The following is a 14,638-nucleotide window of genomic DNA, read 5'->3' on the forward strand; positions in this document are numbered from 1 at the left end:
AGTAACATACTGTAGGCGTAGGATTTTGAAAATCATAGATCCCATGGCTAGTGGATTTTTAGAAATTCTAGAAGCCCTGCCTGAAATATGTAGGATATTTTAGAAAATGGAGTTTAGAGAGTGAGCTATGTGTATACGTATTTCCCATCCGAGGCTGGAGGAGGGCATATTTATATTTCCAAGATGCCTACCTTCCAGGCTGGAGGTGGGCATATTTACATTTCCGATATGCCTACCTTCCAGGCTGGAGGTGGGTATATTTACATTTCCGAGATGCCTACCTTCCAGGCTGGAGGCGGGATGACTTTACACATGCCGTATGGCGCGGCCTCGGACCGGAGACTTTCGATATACGACACCACATTACTCAGATCCTCCTCCGTCGGGTGGAACACCGGAACGTCCACAATACGAGACGGCTGCTCCGGTTTTGGAAATGGCTCAAGCTGCGAACTCTTTCTCGAAGAATCTGCAGGTTTTTCAACTGTTAAAATGAATAAAGGACAATATCTGATAATGTACTAATGTACATAAACTATGGTGTAAAATATTTTTTTTGGTCAAACATGTCTTAAATAACCTCAATTGCTGATGAATGTAAAGGCAAATAACTAGTGAAATTTATACTCACAGAGAGTTTTTGTAAGATTTCCAATTGATTTAGCATTTATAGTTTTCAATCTAACATAAGTACACACACATCAAGTACATATAATAGATGATTTTCTTTTATCACTGGTAAATTACCTGATAAAACAAACTCATAAAAATATCAAACATATATACCGATAATTTTCATGAATCAAACATACATAACTGATGATTTTCATGTAACAGACATACATACACATAATTTTCACTTATCATACATACCTGGTTATTATTACATTTCAGGAATACATACCCAATATTTTCATGTCTCAAATATGCATACCTGATGATTTTCTTGCCCTCTTGGTTGGTGACTCATTTGTCGATGAACCCGAGCTATCCTTTCTGAGTTTGCGTCGTCTCTCAATCATCTTGGATAGCTTCAGCTGGTCTCTCTGAGTGGACACCTTGTCGACTTTCTTCACCATGTCCATCCTCTGTCTTACAGCCACGTTATCAGCGCACAACGAATCCTCGATTGATGGCGAACTCTTCTCCTGTCGGGAACGTGTCAGCATCGTCATTTTGGTTGTCTCAATCACATTCCCCGGCACCACAAAGGTCTCATCTTTCCTGTCTTCATCATCGAAGGGTTCTCCTTCCTCGGAATCGGACATGATGTAGCACGGCGGTTGGCGTCTCTGTCTCGCCTTTATCGCTGTCGTTAGTTCCTGTATTCTTGCGCTTGATCGACGCAGCGGTAAAGTCCTCTTGTTGGAAGCAAGACGTTTTAACTTGGAATTTTGAAATGCTTTTTTCCCATGGTAAAGTTTAGATTTCCTGATTATATTCTGTCGCTTGTTTTTTTCAGCGACAGTTTTACTTTTCTGGTCCGAGAGACTCCTTTTTGTTGCTACTTTTGACTGATTACTATCCTTTTTGCCATTGATCTGAGTGGATGTTTCTTTTCGGTCCAATTCTGACGGTTTTCTTTCATAATCAGATTTTCTGTCTGCTGCACTTTTTTTTCTTCTTTCTATCAGTTTGACTGTTGGATCCAGCAACTCAAGAGATTTGTTCTGAAAAAAATATTTTAAATATTTTTAACCACCTAAGAAAGCTTGAATGGCTGTTCAATATTATAAGTTTAATAAATGCAATCACCTATGTCCATTATGTTTTTGGCTACTGTCTTTGGTAACTACGTATTTGTTTTTTTAGACATGTTAGTGGGATTGGTCAAAAGGCTAAATATCTCTCTCCGTGCATTTTACAAAAATCTATGTTATAAAAATCAAAACAGCTTACCAGACACCAATCTTAACATATATCTGCTATCAACGTATGTTAAAATAATAAATTAAAAAGAATTATAAAAAATAAAATTAAATAAGTAGCAAAAAATTATGATTGGATCAGACATCAAAAGAAACATCTGGTGCCTGGTAACCCATATACAGGTTACCATAAATTACAAGCCTGCTAACCTATATATTAGCCCAAAGAAAATAAATGTTTGACCCTCGCACATCAACTTTTTTAAATTTTAATTTCCTGCAGTATGACATCGATACTTGCTATGAAGTAAAGCCACATTTGAAGCCAAAATGCCATCGTGTATGAAGTAGGATATGCATTTTGATTTCTATTTAAATATGCCCCTTATAGCAGTATCAAATATACCCACCTTCACAAAATTACACTGATACTTTGATATTCATTCATATTACTGACTTCATTGTACCGATACTTGGCATGTAATTTATCTTTAAATTGGTCAACATTTAGGCTGTGGTGTTTTTGTTAAAACATTTTGTGGAGAATGAAGTACCCTTCTAAACTTAATTAACATGTGATGACCTCCTAGTAATAAGATCAACCATTGACAACTTATTTCAGTTGTAATCACTGAATGTAAAATTAGAAATTATATATTAACAAAGAAACATCTATTTTGGGATACAAAGTGTTAATTTTCAACCCTGTACCCACATGACATCTTCATCCTCTGGCACTAACAAAGTTGATCTGATTCAAACCACTAATGATCATTGGTAGTAGTGGAGCATAGTAGGTTGCTACAAGTACATGACATGTACCTCTTAATAATGCCAGACATAACCACTGAACACTCTCCGATGTGGTCGAACTAAGCGCACAACTAAAGTTGATTTGAAAAGGCAGGTGTGTGACACAAGAGACAAGCACCGTAAGTGTTGAAGAGACATAGACTGGGATATGGAGGCAGACAGTGAAAGCAGTTGAAAGATAGGACCTGACAGATTGGAAATAAATAAAATGGAATTCAAAGGAGAGAAAGAAAAGGGGCCAGTGTGATAAAATTTAAGGATGAGCTAAATGCGTAAGATGCACCACTACCACCATCAAAAAAGGTAATACCTGTCTTTTGACTTCATAAAGGCAAGACTAAAAAAAGAAGTTCAACCTGGCTATTACCTTTAATTTGCCCCGTGTAACTGGGACGTTGTTCGTATCCTCATTCCGCCTGGAGTGATGTGAATTATTTTTCATACGGTTCAGTGCAGACTTCTGCTGCAGCCTCTTCCTCTGCGATATCTTAGAGAAGTGTGGCGAGAGACTCTTCATCGCAGACACGCGCCGTGAGATGTGACCTCGTGAAAACCGCCCCCTCTGTCCCGGGGACGGGGTCTTGTCGGCGTACATCAGCTTGCCTCGATGCGGTGTACAGAATCCCTGGCGGAGACTCACGATACCGCGGGCCGTCTCTGGGGTGCTGGCGCTTGCTCGCGCCGCTTTACGACTTGCACTGGTTCCGGTCCTCGTCACCGGCTGGAAATATACAATAGAAATCAGAGCTTACAAGACTTTGTTTTAACACAGTGCCGACCTTGAATCAACAAGCATTCTAAGAGTACTGCTAAGTAATAATACATGTCCCCATACGAGGCCAATTTTTTTTTTATATCAGCGTTCACCAGACTTACGTAACACAATACTGACCTTCAACATATAATGTTCAACAACTCAGGTTAATAGTTGTAGATTAAAACAACAGAAATCAATTCTGAGCACCTTATACCATCATCCACAGAAAACATTAATTATCACGCTGCCAGTTGCTATGCAAGTTTTAAAGATCGCTACACAATTCTAAACATTAAATAGTAGGTGCTAATCAATTTTCAATCAATTATTTGAAAAAATAATATTCCTTAAAGGAGTCCGGACACCAAACCATATATACGGCATAATGAATTTGTTTGCCGTCATAAACCACAACACGTAACTACCACGCTCCCCTTATTGACCAAGTTGAGCGTGCCAGTCATGGTTGGGGGTTTTTTTCGCCGATCTCCGATGTTTGCCGGAAACTGTTGACAATTGATGAGCTAGACCCGTGACGTCATCGATGAGAGGAAAACTGAAGAAACTACCAAGCAGCATGGACGAACTTAGCGATTCGAGTGACGAAGAAATGTGTCCAGTTTGTGCTAATGGCATCAAACTGTATCAGTTTGAACCACTTATCAGAGACTTTGTCCCTAATCCTGGAAATGTTGTCTTAGACGAAAATTTGGTTGAATCAACTGCCGACGAAGACGAGGAAGCCACACGGTCATAGACTGGCATACAAGCATTTTTTTAAACATAATTTTTTATGACATTTTTAATGTAAACTGAAGCAAATGGACCTAATTAGAAGAAAAGCACACAAAATGTAATAATATTTTATCAAAATTAGCACAATTTTCTTTGTTCTCTTAACTAGTTATCCTCCAAGTTTTAATGTGTTTGGTTAAACCGTGTATTTTTAATTATTAAGAAAATGTGTTGCCAGTCTGCCGAAACTGTCCACAGCCGGGTACAGAAAGAAACACAGAAATGTTGGAAAATATTATACTGTTGCCACATACTGACAATCACTTTACAACTAATATGTCTTATCGACAATATTATTATGTAGTCTTTGCATTTATTAATATAAAATATAACAGGCTCGTAGGAACTGGAGAGGGGCGGGGCTAGGGACTTGTTCTCCATCACACACTCTAGGATGAAAATATATTTGTTTTAAATTATCACTAGTCTGCATAAATAAAGATGATATAAAGATAAAAATCTAGTTTGTATCCCTAACTAGAGACTCTATTCCCCTCCCCCCTCCCCCCACTTCAAATATCGTTCCTACAGGCCTGTACAAACAGGCCTGTGCCCCCCACTTGTGAGCTTTTTTTTTTATCACATTAATTTTTGCCGTTGTAACCACAATCCGATATAGAGTTTATACCCGGTCCATCAGTGCCCCACCTCCCAAAGTCGTTCCTACGGGCCTGTAAAAACTAAATATATTCAAAGGAGTATATTGGTTGGTTATAGGTTTGAAATATTTTAAACAGCAATTATGTTACTATAATCTATCGAAAAAATAAAACATTATATATATATACATTAATTTCTGAGATGTTTTAGTACATACATGTAAGTTTACCCTCCGCACCCTCTGGCAGAAACCCAGGGTAGGTATTAAAACAATTATTTGGTGTAGAGTATTTTTAATATGACATACAGAAAGAAGTACAATTTTATTATGCTTTAATAATCAACATTAGCTTTAAAACTAATTAACCATCATTCCTTCTGGCCAGAGTACATATGTTGTTCCTGCCAAAGTGTTAGCATTTTAATTTTAATGACAATATACTGAACTGAATATAAACATTGTTAACTAACGTAATCACATTTTGAAGGTGTTTTGTTATGAGGTTAACAAACCAACTAGATCAAGAGACGTTAGTATGGAGTCATTATGGGCTGTTGGTAAAAGTTAATTTGGTAATTATAGGCAAATAAATGTGAAGTTTAAATATTCGTATGTGAACAAATTGCAATACCTTTATTTGATGTGTCTATCTTAAGTACATACTTGTTTTAATTTTCACATTGTAAATGTACCATAACCTGCTGTATTTAGTTGGTGTAAAGCCCGTTTGACGACAATAATGTGTCCATGTTTTAAAACAACTTTAGTTTTTTTGGAAATCGAAACCATGATGTTAGCCGTTTCTTGGGGTGCATTGCTGTTACTGTTGCAGTTAAACACTGGGCAGTTAACCATCATATAATTACGTCGACAGTATATAATAACACTAATTATCTTGTAAATTAAATTTCCGATAAACCTAGAGATAAAAAAAAAGAAGAAAATAAAACACGACTAAAAGGCACAACCAAAGAATCAACACGTGTACCGGTATTGCTTGGTAACTCTCACCGATGACACATTGCCTTGCTTTCGTTCAGATCTATGCATAATCCCGCCCACTTCTGTTTTTACCCCAAACCTAAGCTGACCAGTGCCTCGTAGCGAGCCGGGCGTTAGAGTAATGCGGTCTTTGACGCTAACTTAATCCATTACACACTACATGTCTTTTGGTGTCCGGTCTCCTTTAAGGACTTGAATGTATTTGAAGAAAATATAGCATTTTTAAAAATTGTATCATTTACCAAATATGGATAATATCAGAAAGATCTGTTACATTTATTTCATACAAAAGTTTGTTTAAAGTTTGTTTTGTTTAACAACACCACTGGAGCATATTGATTTATTCATCATCGGCTATTGGATGTCAAACATTTGATAATTCAGACATATATGATATACCACTATATTTTTCTATTAGTAGCAAGGTATCCTTTATATGAACCATCCCACAGAAAGGATAACACATATCACAGCCTTTGATATACCAGTCATGGTGCATTGGCTTGACCAAGAAATAGCCTAATGGACCCACCGGTGGGGATCGATCCCAAACCGACCACGCATCAAGCGAGTGCTTTACCACTGGGCTACATCCCACCCACGAAGCCAAAACAATGATTACCGTACAGACATTGTGATCGACATTAAACATACCACGTGATTGACTGGCGATGGAGTCCTCGTACAGACATTGTGATCGACATTAAACATAGCACGTGATTGACTGGCGACGGAGTCCTCGTACAGACATTGTGATCGACATTAAACATACCACGTGATTGACTGGCGACGGAGTCCTCGTACAGACATTGTGATCGACATTAAACATACCACATGATTGACTGGCGACGGAGTCCTCTTATAGACATTGTGATCGACATTAAACATACCACGTGATTGACTGGCGATGGAGTCCTCGTACAGACATTGTGATCGACATTAAACATACCACGTGACTGACTGACGACAGTCCTCGTACAGACATTGTGATCGACATTAAACATACCACGTGATTGACTGGCGATGGAGTCCTCGTACAGACATTGTGATCGACATTAAACATACCACGTGATTTGACTGGCGATGGAGTCCTCGTACAGACATTGTGATCGACATTAAACATACCACGTGATTGACTGGCGATGGAGTCCTCGTACAGACATTGTGATCGACATTAAACATACCACGTGATTGACTGGTGACGGAGTCCTTGTATCATAGACCTCGTCGTTCATATTGCTGCTTATACTAGACGACTCCGGGGTGCTCTCCCTTGTCACACCTGGGTCCTTGCCCACCACATGCGATGCCTCAGTGGTTTGAGAATCATTCAGCGCCTGAGTCTGCCCTCGTCGAGAGAAGTTAAAGAAATTCAGGTGTCGAGGAAGGAGCGGTGATCCTGAAATTAAAATACTCATTTGCTTTCAATTCTCGACAGAAGTTTTTAAATTTTTACCGTGGACTATATTCATATTTTCTTAATTGCAGGGGTTACATTTGATGATGCCTCTATTAGTGGCATGTAACAGAATTGTGGCCAACCTTAAAATAACACACACACACATTTAATCTTACTATAGTAATGAAGACAATTGTGACCGTGCAATAAAAAAAATATTTTTTATTGAACATCATATGTGTGATACAAAATCTTGCATGCATAGTACGTGTTCACTCAAATGATGTCGTGTCCCTAGCCAGGATGCTCAGTATTCCATCAATTCCAAAAAAATTCAACCAACTTTCCACACGAATTAAGTTGTGTCATTTAATTAAAAAAAATTATTAATCATAAGGCCATATTCTAGAATTGAAAAAGTATGAGAAGTGACTTCTCCTTTAACAGAACTAAAGAGATGTTTGATAAAAAATATGTGACGTGAACATTTATCGGTACATTTCGTAACGTTAGGGTCTAAAATATTACGACAATTTCGACTTTTTATTACTGCTAACAATTCTGCGAATTGAGCCGACTTTCGGGGGAAAAACATTTCATTTAATAAATACAGAAACACATACAGTTGTTTTGCCATGTTATTTATTCACTAATTTATAGTGCACAACTATCTCATGATCCATTCCTTGACGTGGTGAGGTAGCTTGCATGTCTCAATGACTCGGAGAGCTGTGCCAGCTGGAGCATCAGCTCCTGGTAGGGTCACCCAAGCTGGACTGGTCAAAGGGTAGAGACTAGAATAATATGGACCGGACAGACAGAGGACGTGAGTCAAGAAAGATAACGGTTTAGGAGAAGCAAACTCCAAAATCAAAACTGGGCTGGAGAGGCTCAGAATCCCAGTAAGGAAACTCTCCTAGGAGAAGGAAAACTCCAAACTCAAACCAAGTCCACTGAGAGTACAGAAGCTATGCATCAGCATTAGCGTGGAAACCGAAAGGAAATTTCTGTACATGCACCAAGCTCTATGATCATCATTGTGCACAACATTTATACCACTTGCCTGCTACATGTTCTTGTGGTATAATAATCTTGTGCACTATAAACTTGTGCAATAATTAACATGGCAAAACAACTGGTATGTGGTTCGATCTCCCAACCAACAAAGCTTCTTGACATCACCCTGACAAACATTTTTAAAAGTATGTTGGGGTGCAAATAGCCCATTTCATTAGAACTATTTTTTCATTTAAAAATATGAAATACTAGTTAATTTGGATGTCACGTAAAAGTTTATATTGAATAAAAGATTCAGTTCAAGAATGCACTCAAAAGTATGGATTCATGAAATTTTTTTTATCTCAGCCCAATGGGCCTTGTGAATTATTTTCCATGCATCCACATTCTCCACTACTTGTATATATTGGTTGCTATATGAACTTCTACTTTCATAAATAGTAAACACCAAAAGTCTTTGTCTAAAACCATCCATTTTTAAAAAACAACAAAAACAACACAAAGTGAAAACTCGACATTTTGTAAGTAGTAGAATTAAACAGTATTTTAAGTAGAACAAACAAAACAATTCAGTAAATATTCAGTTACAATAAGGATTATTAGCTATAATATCTGTTATGTTTGAAATGTAAATTTAAAAAAATATGTTAGGATTACAATGTTGGGCAAAATGCATATGTAACAAGTTAACATGGCAAATTTTAGTAAGATTTACATGATAATTTAGTTTTATTGTTTAACACAGCAAATAAATGAAGTACGCTGTAAAATACCTCGAATACACAAAAATGTTAGAAAATCCTCTGTCTTGGCTGTTCTCGTGAAAAGCTTCACTGGTGAAACTTTTTCATTTATTTTTACTGGCGTTGTATTTGGAGTGCAAGGGAGAGAACCCTCAGCAAATTTCCTCTGAGCACGAACTTTGGCTCTGAAATAAAAGAAGCATGCCGGTCACAATAAGCCAGTAAATGGCCCATTTTGACAACACTTTTAAACTACCGGTAATTTAAAATGATATTGTTTTCGAACATGATTAACATAGCGACAAGCAGTCTATTTAAAATAAGCAGCTTCTACTTGAAACATAATGTTAGAAAAAACACATTATCGATTTTGGGGGATAATTCAATCCACATTTTAGTGACATAACAGGAAACCAAACAGCTGTTTACTGATTGCAGTATTGATTATTCAAAATGTTACAGAATCACAGTAGCAAAGAACAGTAAATTATATGTTCAGTGACAAGCAAATTCCAAATAATGTAATACATGGTTGGTATATGATAAAACAAGTTGTTATCAAGTGTGGTGACTTGGAGCATCTGTCATGATTGGTTAATAATAATAGGTTTGTTTTGTTTAACGACACCACTAGAGCACATTGATTTATTAATCATCGGCTACTGGATGTCAAACATATGGTCATTTTGACAGTCATAGAGTAGAAACCCGCTACATTTTTTTTTTTAGTAGTAGCAAGGGATCTTTTATATGCACCATCTCACAGACAGAATAGCACATATCACGGCCTTTGATATACCAGTCGTGTTGCACTGGCTGGAATGAGAAATAGCCCAACGGGCCCACCGACGGGGATCGATCCTAGACCGACCACACATCAGATGTGTGCTTTATCACTGAGCTATGTCCCGCCCCCTGTCATGATTGGAGACAAGGACTGGGATGTGGAGGTGGACAGTGAAAGAAGTTGGAAGATAGGAGAAGCCGCCAAGATCGGGAACAAATAAGATGTAATTCAAAGAAGAAAAATGAAAAATACAGTGGGATTACAAAAACAAAGTAAAAAAGGAAAGTGTAGTGACATGTCAATCATAAGCTTGTTTCTTGCAATCAAAGAAATTGAGGAAAAGAAAGGAATGTTAACTATGTTTGACACTGTTGATGAGAGGGAAAGAGGAAACCTGCTGCTTCCATCAAAAACCCACTTTGAGCAGCAGTTATGTGGCACATGCTGGGATGGAAGAAGAAAAAGGTTTTTTTGTTTAACAACACCACTAGAGCACATTGATTTATTAATCATAGGCTATTGGATGTCAAACATATGGTCATTTTGACAGTCATAGAGACGAAACCTGCTACATTTTTCCATTAGTAGCAAGGGGTCTTTTACATGCACCATCCCACAGACAGGAAAGCACATACCACGGCCTTTGATATACCAATCGTGGTGCATTGGCTGGATCGGGGATCGATCTCAAACCGACCGCACACTAAACGAGCGCTTTACCACTGGGCTACGTTCCGTCCCCTATGTTGGGATGGGGGAAACCAAATACATTCAGGGTAATCAATCCTGCAACTTTCACACCTCAGATGTGTCATCTACCACTGGGATACATCCCGCCCTTCAAAAACATTAACAAAGATATCTTACTTCTTCAAGTCGGCTGATTTAGCCGCTTCCTGGTTCCTCTCCTCGGTGAGACTCCGAGTTAACCTTGAAGTGACGGTCCTGACCGGGGTGACCGGTGCAGCGACAGGTGCAGAAGACACGGCACTGCTGGAGTGTTTCACACTCTGCCTCGTCGGGTGAGCCACGGGAACAGGGGTTGGTACATGAATGTCAAATGCTTTCGACAGTCGCCGACTGTCCTGTAGAGAGGCATACAGTGCCTTCTTCAGTTCCCTCTCCTCTTTTCTTGACAGGCCGACCGTGTCATCCTGGAAATGGTTCAGACACATAAACCAATTTCATAATTTTGGTGGATAAAACATGTTTAATATACCTACTGCTGTCTATGGTTCATTTGATTACCAGCCAACAGGTTATGTACACCTGGGTGTAACATTTTCATAAGAACTACAGTGTGTGACATCAAACTATATTTGTGCCAATCATGATGATGCTATTTTACTGATGGAAGCACTTTAGAACTGAGATTTACTAAATATCGAATTAAAATGTTATATTATGAGTAAATAGAATTCGCTACTCGTGTTTTTTCAGAATTATGTAAAATATGAACCTCGTCTAATTATTGGTATTTGTCTCGGGAGACTACTGATTTAACATAGATTAGGTTGATATTTTCCATATTAAAAAACGTTAGTGACAAATCATCTATTTGTACCATTTATCAATTCTGAGTATTTCAATATTTGCCAATTAATTCTTCTTCTTTTTTTGTTTATGCCTCCATTCCAGCTTCCCAGTCAATATTTTATTTAGTTTCTGGTTATGTTTACAACAGTAACAAATTGTATAAAATCGCAAACTGCTATACATCAATAAATTCACAAAAGCCAAGAAATCTGTGGAATTAATTGTCTAGCCTGCCATAATCCTATTTGGTGTTACTGATAGTTGCATCCATAATATGTTATCTCAATGCAGATTAAAAAAATTAATTAAAAAAACTAATTTAATTACTACATTAAAAAAAAAATGCACCTGATTTGTGATGAATATCCAAATGAGCAACTATAAACCAAGTTTCATAGATGTAGGACTTGGAGAAATGCAGAAATGGAGCTAAATTAAACACTTAAATGTTGAGCTAAACACAAAAGTTGACACTAGCGTTACTGTGGCTGCCACCACAGCCGTCAGAAAAGTAGTACCTATACTGATGGAAAGAAATAAGAGAACACATCAATTTGTAGACCAAATTTAATTCACTACTAGTATAGTAATGTCAGTATTTCATACCAAGTTGTAATGTGGAATGTCTGTAGTGTTGAATGTGCTGCCCTAATGTTCCCAGTCAACTTCGGACAATATGAATTGATTTTTGATGCAGTCATTATTTCTTGTTGCTATCTGTGTGATCCTTTATTTCTTTTCATCAGTATATATCTCACATTTTTACTTCATAAAGATGGAACAATAACAACCAATTCTTAGAATTACTAATAGCACAACACATTTAGTTCTAAAAACACATAAATCAGATTGTTTTGTCCTTTCCATTATTTGTTCTGTGCAATGATATCCCCTTTTATCGTAATGTTACTTTCTACATTTTATCAAAGGATAACATGCAGGGTTTTTCTTTTTACCCGACATCATCCAATCAGAATTGAGTAAGCCATATAATAGCAGACAGTTTGTAATTATTTCAGGCCTCAAACGCAAGAATTTGTTACTGAAAGTAGTTTTAAATGGGAAACTTTTGCACTAATATAAAAAAACTAAAATTGTCCCTTCAACCGATGGCAGTAATTTTTATTCAGCAGAAAAATACTGCCATCCATAAAGGCCCTGACCTCCGGCAATTCATACTGAAACTTTTACTTTAAAATATGCACATTATTTATTTTATATTAAAATGTCTCCTGGGATAGCACACTCACATAAGCTTTGATTGGAGCACGTCTTTTTGGCCTCCTCCCTAAACTTGATCCCGAGAAAGACTGGCTGCGGCGACTAACTCCAACTGAGGACGTATGTCTGCCAACCATGATGCGTTTTTTTCTCTTTCTTCTTTTTTATTTAAACTGTAGTTCACAAGCCATGGTTTGGCTCAAATGAGTTTATACGAGGCTTGAAGAATACTAAGAAAAAAGAAAAGAAAAGTAAAATAAAAATCTGAAGTAACGCCATATTTTGAGTGATCATCATAGACATTGGAAGATGCGGTGGGGTGTGCAGGAGAAACATTGCACTGGAGTATGGGCCGAGTATCTGTGCAAGGAAGAGCACTCTAATTGAATTATACTGTGTCATTTTACCACATGTTTGCCTCCAGTTACATTATAGAGCCATGCATAGATGTACAGGCTCCCATTTTTGTAGGGGTACAGGCTGCCTTTTGGCCGAATTAAACCAAAATGCCTGAATCTGGAAAAAATCATTTAATCATATTAATTAGCATTACTACCAAACACCTATATAGGGTTGCAAACAAACCACTATCCATTTTTACATGGTTACAACTAATTTTGAGAGTTGAATGATGGAAATACATGTACATGGTAAAAAGGTCGCAATTATCTGTATAATTTTAGCCTGAATTTGAGGTTTTGCTCCAGCACTGGGGGACAGTCCCTCCCCATGCCTCCCTGTCTTGTTTGCTTATGGGGCTATGAGACATGGAGGGAAAATAAAAGATGCCTGTGTGGAATGCAATACAATGGCATGACTTGGCATCCATGTTCAGCACTGGAATTAAGATGCAAAATGCTGGTTTACTTTATTCCTTAGTCTCATTATCATCTAGTGCCAGGTACTCAGGTCCAGGTCAAGTTTGATGCTCGAATACTCGAGTCCAATATTTTGGACTTGTGGAGGCCCTATTACACACACACACATTAATATATACATGTAGCTGGCCCCCATCCCAAGATGCATCTTCCAATGCCTACTCCAGATTACATCATTACGTCTAAGGATCAATCAGGACTTAAAATGTCATTTAAAAGGTATCGTATAAGATTTATTTAATTAAATATATTTTATAATAAATCTGCTTCTCTGATATGATCAAATGTAATAATTTCTTACAATTACCATCACAAATATGATGAATATTAAAGTGATAGACCCAAGTTTTTAAATACTACAACATATTTTTCACTATAAGACTATCCATTTCCATACAACTGAAGTGTATCTGGTCAACCTGATGTTTTAAAAATCCACATACCTGAGAGAAGTATATGTTATGGAGACAAGCTTTACTCTAATTTTTTAAAAAGACATTTCCCAATTTCAATTTCCCACTCTTGTTTTACTCTATTGTAATCTTATCTAAATGTGTCACAGATTTGGAAATTAACAAAACTTGGTACAAGTCCATTTTTACGGGTTGAAACATTATTTACATAGGTCTATGACTAATAACAAACTTTGTATTAAAACTAAAGTGGGATGTATCCCAATGGTACACGTTAGCTTGATGTGCGGTCGATCTAGCATCGATCCACATTGGTGGGCTCATTGGTCTATTTCTCGTTCCAGCCAGTGGTGTATGTATATGTATATGTATATGTATATGTATATGTATATGTATATGTATATGTATATGTATATGTATTTGTATATGTATATGTATGTATGTATGTATTGATGTATGAATATCTATATATTGTATGTATGTCGAGGTTGACTATTACATACATAGATACTAACGCACTGGCACAGGGGATAATTAAATCCTTTCTGGCCTCACAAATTGTCCCATGCCGTTGCTGGCACTCAAACCTGTGGCACCGATTCGCCTGCAAATTGCAAGACTAACCACGATACGCTCTGAGCTATCGAAGCTTCCATAAAAAGAAAGCTCTTTTAACTCAACAATATGCATGGGGCCTACAATCTACGCGGTCGATCCCGCTTACGTGCATGAAACAGTGGGCAGACCTGGCACTGGCTAGTATGTATTGATGTATGAATATCTATATATTGTATGTATGTTGAGGTTG

The 14,638-nt window shown here is 37.4% G+C and overlaps 1 protein-coding gene across 1 annotated transcript in view; it reads right to left on the minus strand.

The window, feature by feature from the left end:
- LOC121388716 (protein Jumonji-like) overlaps positions 1-14,638 on the minus strand; it is a 40,065-nt gene that overhangs the window by 20,719 nt on the left and 4,708 nt on the right. Inside the window, exons 2-8 of the mRNA XM_041520183.1 lie at positions 12,569-12,769; positions 10,650-10,936; positions 9,026-9,180; positions 7,021-7,235; positions 3,049-3,402; positions 935-1,670; positions 282-484 (exon numbers count right to left, since the gene is read on the minus strand). Coding sequence (XP_041376117.1) covers positions 282-484; positions 935-1,670; positions 3,049-3,402; positions 7,021-7,235; positions 9,026-9,180; positions 10,650-10,936; positions 12,569-12,676 — 2,058 coding nt within the window. The 5' untranslated portion in view covers positions 12,677-12,769. The remainder of the gene's footprint in view (positions 1-281; positions 485-934; positions 1,671-3,048; positions 3,403-7,020; positions 7,236-9,025; positions 9,181-10,649; positions 10,937-12,568; positions 12,770-14,638) is intronic.

Source organism: Gigantopelta aegis, chromosome 14, assembly GCF_016097555.1.
Source record: "Gigantopelta aegis isolate Gae_Host chromosome 14, Gae_host_genome, whole genome shotgun sequence".
NCBI classification, from domain to species: domain Eukaryota; kingdom Metazoa; phylum Mollusca; class Gastropoda; order Neomphalida; family Peltospiridae; genus Gigantopelta; species Gigantopelta aegis.